Source organism: Adiantum capillus-veneris, chromosome 16 (genome assembly GCF_014529385.1).
Source record: "Adiantum capillus-veneris isolate H3 chromosome 16, ASM1452938v2, whole genome shotgun sequence".
Lineage (NCBI taxonomy): Eukaryota > Viridiplantae > Streptophyta > Polypodiopsida > Polypodiales > Pteridaceae > Adiantum > Adiantum capillus-veneris.
Genome location: NC_140946.1, coordinates 70,022,857 through 70,031,350, shown reverse-complemented (window position 1 = coordinate 70,031,350; position 8,494 = coordinate 70,022,857). Strand labels below are relative to the sequence as shown.

The following is an 8,494-nucleotide window of genomic DNA, read 5'->3' as shown; positions in this document are numbered from 1 at the left end:
CATGGTTGCAAAGGGACAACAATATGGAAAATCAAGATGTTGTTTTTGATTTCATTGAACCTCTATTGAACCGTGTTTTGGTCAAATGGGTAGCTAGATTCATGAAGGATGCCAATGTGTAAAACATTAGTGTTCTTATGAAGTTATCAACACTTTTGTTTTTGAGGATGAGAACACTTCTCAAAGGGGGGAGTAATGTCAGGCCTAAGGTAAGACCAGGCAAGCCAAGGGCTAGGACAGACATGCGGGTCCTATAAATAGCATGGCCAAGGGCCTATATAGGGCATGGTTGGGTGGTGATTCCCATGTGCTAGTCCCCATGTTCTCATAGTTTTTGTTTGCAAAAACAAAAGTGGGAAACCTTTTCTTTATGAAACTGATGTTTTCCCAAGTGACAACTTCCTCATGTCGATCTTTCCACTTGACAAGGACTTGATGACAAACATGATGTTGTGTGTGTAACTCATGGAAATCCATGATGCGTTCAAGTTCATGTGGTATGTTGATTGCTTCAATGTAGTCGACAAGGACTCCTTGATCAACGACATTGTCATCCCGTAATAAGTGTTGGCATAAACGACTTACATGGAAAACCGGATGAACTCAAGTATTTCCTGGAAACTCTAACTTATATGCCATAGAATTGGCTCTCTTGAGGATCTTAAAAGATGCACAAAATCGAGGAGATAGTTTTGGCGTAGGCCCAATCATGAGACTTTTTTAATTGTTTGGTACTTCTAAGAAAACGAAGTCACCTTCCTTGAAAGTCACTACTCATCTCTTCTCATCGGCATACTTCTTATACCGATCTGGTGCTTGTAAAAAATTTTGATGAGAAACTTTTAGAATATCCATGTGATCTGTTAAGAAGTACTTAACTTGCTATAATTCTCAGTTGCCAACCCCATCGCAACCAGTGAATGGGGTTGAAAACCATATATAAGCATGGAGGGACTAAACTTAGTAGTCACATGCTTAACACTATTGTAAGAAAATTATTCTAGAATGGGTAGGTACTCTTCCCAATCCGGGATCGCCTGCCTGTGGATGGTTTGTAGTACTTAGGCTGAGTTGAGTTCCCAACCTCTTAAAAACAGTCCTCCAAAAATGGATATTAAACTTAGGATCACGATCACTTACTATGCTACTAGGAAGTCTGTACAACCTATAAACATGCTCCACAAGAAGTCATGCTAATTTAGGAGTCTTATAGTTGACTTGGTAGGTATAAACTTACACATTTTATTCAACCCGTGTACAATCACCTACACCGAGTCATGACCTCATCTAGTAGAAGGTAAACCAATTATAAAATGCATAGAGATTCTTTCCCACTTACCACTTGGGATCTCTAAAGGATGCAAGATTCTTCTTGCTTTCAGGTGCTCTACTTTGTTAACTTGACATTTTTTGGCAATGAAGAACATAATCTTGAACATTGCAAGATGTAAACATGGCCAATAAAAGTGTCATTGTCAAGTGCATAAGTATTTCTTATGCCAAGGTGCCTTGCACTTGGACTATCATGACATTCATATAAAATGTAGCACAAAATGTCTACGTCCGATGGTACACATACTCTCCCTTTGTGGAGTGAGTACCCATTTTCGATAGAAAAGTTTTTCCATCAAGTAATTTCTTCGCACAAGAGAGGAGAACTATGTGTGGAGGAACTTGATGCACGATCAACATTGATGTGAGAATGATCCCTCATTAAAACATGACTCCACACCTCAGAGTATGCCTCATCATGCTCACACTTTCCTTTAAGAGATTCGAGGAACTCACTTTTAATTTTTGTAAACAAAAGAGAGCATGTGACTAAGAGCATCTGTTACAATGTTATATCTACCTTTGCAATATCATATCGAAGCATCATACTCTTGAAGAATCTTAGCCCACCTGGCCTTTCGACCCTTCAAATCTATTTGTTGGGTAAACCACATAATACTTTCATGGTCAAACACAATTTCAAACTGAGCCTCATATAAATAATGCTGCTATTGTTTAAGGGCATACACTATAGCGTATAGTTCTCGTTCATAGGCATAATATTTCTCTTGTGCTTTATCAAGATTCTTGCTTTTGAAAGCAATAGGTCTTCCATTTTGAAGTAAAACTGATCTAATAGCCCTATCATTGGCATTTGTCTCAACCACAAATAGTTTATAGGATTGACAATAGGCAAAAAAGGGGCTACAACAAGAGTTGTTTTAAGTTTTTCAAAACTACGTTGTTGCTCATTACCCCAATGGAAAGACTTACCTTGGCCTTTCAATAGGTCTATCATAGGGACACCAATCTTTGCATAGTCTTGGACAACTTTACGATAAAAACCTGCCAAAAAATTTGGAGCTCTTCCAAATTAGTGGGACATAGTCCACCTTGGATGTATCCATTTGTATACCCTTAGAGGATATAATATGCCCAAGGTATTGGATTTTTATCTTAAGAAATTCACATTTTCTCTCCTTAGTGTAGAGCTTTTGTTCTCATAGTAACTTAAAATACTAATTGAAGGTGTTCCAAATGCTCTTCTTTGGTAGCACTGTAAATGAGAATGTCATCGAGAAATACAATGACAAATTTACTCAAATAGGGACATAAAACACTATCCATCAGTCATCAAAGTAGCTGGAGTAGTGGCTAATCCAACTAGCACGTTCACGAAGAGAGTGATCGTTTTCGCTCTGATACCAATGCAATACCATGGGTAGCCAACCATGCCATTTTTCACCCAACCATCCTCTTATATAGCCCTTGACCCAAGAGACCCCTTAACCGCATGATTGCCATGTGGAAGAGCCTTTCCCTAGGGACCATACCCACCTAGTCACCGTGTCAGACCTTGTTCAAAGCATCCGTAGACCCAATCCAAGATGTCCGTAGGACCCGTGTCATGACAAGCGTAGTTTTTGACGAATTTACAATAATAGTCTACCATATATATAAATATCTAAAGTTTGCCAAGGTTGGTTGGATGAGGCCACTGTAAAATCACATCGATCTTGGTTGGATCCATTCGAAGGCCATCCTAAGAAATTACATGCTTCAAGTAATTGATTTTTGTCTTAAGGAAATCACACTTATTGAGCTTTATGTAAAACTTGTGCTCTCATAGTATATCAAACACCAACTTAAGGTGAAGTAAGTGCTCTCCTTCAATAGCACTGTCATGGAATGCATGATTGAAGGATATGCCCAACACTTGTGTGGGGCTTGGGAGATCTCGCTTGTGTTGATGGGTGCAAGAAAAGGTCATCCCCCCAAATGCAATCACCCTTTTCAAAAAAAATCCACTTGGAAGTAGCTAGGATTTGTTGTTTAGTATGTTGACCATTCCCAAAGCATACAAATCTATGTGAAGTTACCAAATCTTAAATTCAAATAATCTCCATTAAGTACTTTTCTCATATCCACATTGGGTCTCACAAAGGCTTTATGCTTATTCCATAAAGGTTTTGTTTGTTAGCTCGGTGAGAAGTTGGCCATTGGTTGTGCGATCACCAATGCACAACAAGGGAAGCACGCACATGTCACATAGAACATGCAAGTGTGTGATTTTTCATGCACATTCCTTACTGATATCAAATAGCCCCGGGGTGGTCACTTTGTAGAATGTGTATGATATCACGTGAGTTAACCGGAGAGGATTATTAAAAGACCAAAATGTATACATACAGAGGGGGGTGGGGTTTTTTAAAATAGGCTCACAGTGTAAGTATAGTATGTATATTGGGGTATTATTAATTACCTCTTGAACGCACGTGATATAGGGGTCTTTTGATAAGTGACTGCCCCGGGCAAATAGCGAAGCAAAAAATACATGTCAAATTTAACAGCCCCACTTACTTTCTTGAGCAAGACTTTAAAAGTTGGTTGAGGACCAACTCCCCTTTCCATGCAATGAACAATTATGCCTCAAGCATGTCATTGTTGCAATGAATGCATGGCAAACACGTCTTCTTTTTTATATGTCTATTAGAGTGATTATGTGTGTTCATGTTCCTCTAGCTCTAAACTAGTTGCATCGAAAGAGCCATTGTTGAGATTCGAGGAGAACCTAAACACAACAAGAAAGTCAACATAGGAATGTCAATTGGCTATGTGCAAGTCGTCTTAGGTTGTGGAGATGTTTGTGAAACCCTGAAATCAATCAACATCATCATTAAAGTGTACCTGAAAAGGGAAGGGGAGAGGGGCCTGATTGACAAAGTACAATTTCATATGTGCTCTTGAGGTTTGTATTGTATACAATTAAGAGGCAAAAAGGCCAGAAAAAGAGTTATGAGAGCATATCTTTGTTTCACTATGAAAGGTACATGTAGAGGTGAGTTATGGAGGTGGTAGCTTATATATGAATAAATTGGAATGGTGAGTTGTGCATAAGATGCTATTTGTTTGTATAATGTGATCTTAACGCTATTTGTGGTGCTAGAGAGCTCTTTGATGTTGAGGTGTTGGTCTTTCAAGTGAAATTTGTATTGAATTCCCTCTCTTACAACATATTTCGAGTATAAAAAAAAGCATAAGGAATGATAAAGAATTTAAGATGCTTGCCCAAAATAGAGAAGTGTATTTTTAAGGGCATCTTGTGTGTGAAAGAGAGAAAGAGAGAAGAAGTGGGGCTATTCAAGGAAGGAGTGCAAAAGCAAAGAGAATGGTCTTGGTTTTTTCAATCTCAAGATCTAGCATTAAAGAAAAATTGCGAATTTGAAGGTATCTACTTAAAACCATCATTGCCTTATGTTCAAAGCTGCAAAACCCAACCAAACACTAACACCTTTGCCATTTGCACGCAAAAAAAAAAAGGAAAAGACAACATTCACATGTGATTGGTAGAGGAGAGAACAAATTCTGTGAGAAGTCCTCAGAACCCTTTCAATCTACTAGTTCTACATATCCATCATAGTCTCTATGTAGAACTTATATAAACGCCATCTTCTTATAATTCAGTCTAAAATGGTTTGAACATCTAAAACTATTTGCCAAGTAGATCTTCAGCTCGCGTTGCACTTAGCAAACAGACGTTGCGTTTAGATTTCTCGATGCAGGCTTCTTCTCCTGAACTTATGTCCGCCGCGCTGCTGCAAAGTGGCGGCGGCAGCGGAGGCAGCAAGGACCGCCGCATGGCCAGCGCAGAGCAGCTTGTTTTGGAGCTTATCATCCCCGAGCAGCGCGAAAATGCCCTGCTTGACCTCTCCAAGGTTCTTCTTCTCTGATGTGTGTGTGTGAGAGAGAGAGAGAGAGAGAGAGAGAGAGAGAGAGAGAGAGAGAGTGTCATGTTGGCCGATGAGACAAACAGTATACAATGATGTCCATGTCCTTGTAGTATCACGCATGAAGACAAGTTAAAGCTGGTACTGAACAAAACTAAATGATGGCGCATACACAACTCTAATGTATTCAGCTGAAACTGTGGAAATATAGGGGATGCATCCTAACCCTGGCAGGCTATAGGTGTACAATATGATCTCTGTGAGAGGAACTATTTCCCTCCTAGGGATATGCTTGGGTTAAGGATAACATACAAGGGAGAGGGTGAGATGACCGCTCTAAGTAGAAACGTGAAAGGGTCCGGCGACCACTCCCTACTTGTTGTGGTATAAATTTCTATTGCCCGTTGGAGAGTCCAATGTCAATGTCGTGGGCCAAGCAAGCATGGTCTCCGTCGTGCCCGAGTCTCTAGTGCAAGGTGAAACCTTGAGTAGGTGTGAATTCTTTTTTTTTTTGGCCAATCGGCCCAACCATCTTGTGGTTGCCTAGCCTCAATGAAACTCTCGGCTGGTTGCCTAGCCTCGAGAGTTTCATGGTTGCCTAGCCTCAATGAAACTCTCGGCCACCAGCTGTTTCACACTGGCCATGCAATGTCCTAACATTTGTGATTTCAAAAAGCGGTCCTAAAAATTAAATAAAAATCAAGGGAAAGAAACCAATAAAAATATAGTCACAGTCTCTTGATATCTGCACGCTTTGCAAAAACTCATACGAACAATCAAGCTTGAGGAGGAACCGAGGGGGAAGAGAAAAAAAAAGTGCGGGTCCTATCCGAACTACACGAACGTCCCATACGGATGGGATCAGTACGTACGTACAGGTCTACCTTGTGATTTCACCTAAGGCTTCTCCAACAACATCAGAGATTGAGACCATAGTTACCCAGAACGGGAACGGCGACGGGATCCTCACGGAACAGGGGAACGGGGTCCGGAACGGGAACGCGAGGAATGGGAGCCATAAAAACACCCAAGTAATGCAATTTTAAACTCTATGTGATTGAATAGAAGTAGTATCAGAGTCCTTTGACTCTGACACTCACAAAACACTTGATTTGAAGACCATTCAGCCTTACTATGGCAAACCTGTGTCGTGTAGACTTGAGAGCTTGAGAGGGGGAGAGAGAGAGAGCTTGAAAGTTGAGAGAGAGAGGAAGAGAGCTTGAGAGAGGGGGAGAGCTTGTGTGCATTGTGAAGGTAAGGGCTGGGGGAAGGGACATTTAACAAGGGGAAGGCTCACAAGACAAATCACCAAAATCTGAAAATCTGCCCATTCCCAGCCGTTTCGAGCCGTTCCGGTATCAAATGTCTTTGCGAAACGTCTGGCCATTCCGGACCATGTATCCCCCCCAAAATGTTGTTCATGTGTTCCCTGCCCATGGGGTGGTGTTCCCCGGTAACTATGGTTGAGACAATTCTTGCCGTTCAAGCCTCACGATTGGATCCTTGATAGCGGTGCTTCTCGGTACAAATTGTCCACAAGCGACGACATTGTGGTTCCACCTTCATAGGTGAAAAATTGGTGATACCTATTCAAAGTGAGGGCACCGTGGAGTTGATTTTAGAGGATGTAGGGGAGATGCATTCCTTCAAGGTACTTTATGTTCCAAAGTTGGGCTTCCATCTTATGTCGGTGGGCGAGGTGTACAAGTTAGGCATGAAGGTGTCTTCACAAAGGACTCGGTTGCCATTCGAGATGGTGACTCTAGCTAGGAGGCATGGTGGAGCATGGTCTCTACAAGCTTCCGGCTCTCTCCTTGATTATAGGCTCTCCTCACGTGATCTTTAGCATTTTCAATTTGACACTTGAATATCGATGCTCTTCATTGTGCTTTTCGCTATCATATGATAGAAGGCTTAGTAGATGTTGGAAGTAAGCAAGGACAATGCACTTCATGCATTCGTCAAAAGCACCATAGAGAGGCTATTCTTAGCACTCTACACACCGAGCTACTGCGGTTGGTTCACACTAACCTTCGTGGCATAGCTACGCGGAACAGGAAATTGGAACGGGGAACAACAACGGGTATGAAATGCCATTCCTTGTTACGAACATTCGTGTGTGAAACATGGAACAAGGTTTTGGAACGGGAAGTTGGAATGGAAACGGGGAACGAAGACCTGAAAATAGCCATTCCTTGTATCTATTCTTCGTGGACCAATGCTGACTTCATCCTCAGCGGAGCTCTATACTTTATGTTGCTGGTGGATGCTTTCAGCCGCTTTACTTGGGTATACATCCTCTAGCACAAGGACGAGGCTTTTGAGATCATTAAGAATTGACGTACACTTGTACAAAAGGAGTTCAACAAGCATAACAGGGTTGAGTACATCCCAAAAGTGCAAGAAAACCATCGAGTCAACCCATCCTCTCGAAGACAAGATTCACCAATACTTCCCACACACCCACACATCACACCCACACACATGAGCATACATCAATACAAAGATATGCGTATTGAGTTTTTGTCATTACTCTAGAGATACAGGGCAAACTCAGACATAATGAAGCCTATCACTAAAAGAAGCATTAAATAGGAAAAATTAGCACAAAAAATGATGTAATTAACAGGGCATCGCACCATAAAAGATAGAAAGAATTAGCACAATATCAATTGGTCGTAACTCGGATGAAAACTTCACAATGTGAAGTTTGCATGTCTGCTATACAACTAAAAAATATATCCAAGATAAGCCCATATTCACCCCTAACGAAAAGTGGTATAACTCATGGTAGTCACCCGCAAGACAGAAATCAATAGCAACACACGAAGAGAACTTCAAAATCACTGAACTTTAATATATATATATATATATATATATATATATATATATATATATATATATATATATATAAAAGAGAGAGAGAGAGAGAGAGAGAGAGAGAGAGAGAGAGAGAGAGAGAGAGAGAGAGAGAGAGAGTCAACACGGCACGGCGGAGTTCCGCGCCAAGAAGTACTGGCCCCAAAGATTGGCGCCCCTTTCGGTATTTCTTTATTATTGATCACATCAAGGTACAACTCTAGTGTGTCCTCTGCTCTCAGACTCTACGTTTGGACGCTCTGCAGAGTGAGAGGCCCAAGGGCTCTTATAAACTTACAAGGGATGCCCCAAAAGGAGTCCCAAAAACAATCAGTTTAAAAGCATAGTACCCCAAAAGCTAGCGCTGAAAGTTGCAAATGCTGCCAACGTAATTTACGGAAATCCGTACAGTCTTG

At 41.1% G+C, this 8,494-nt stretch overlaps 1 protein-coding gene across 1 annotated transcript in view; it reads left to right on the top strand.

Annotated features, from left to right (window-relative positions):
- The first annotated feature begins 4,966 nt into the window (after positions 1-4,966).
- Positions 4,967-8,494, top strand: part of LOC147439245 (uncharacterized) — a 50,809-nt gene continuing 47,281 nt past the window's right edge. Inside the window, exon 1 of the mRNA XM_086485113.1 lies at positions 4,967-5,207. Coding sequence (XP_086341239.1) covers positions 5,049-5,207 — 159 coding nt within the window. The 5' untranslated portion in view covers positions 4,967-5,048. The remainder of the gene's footprint in view (positions 5,208-8,494) is intronic.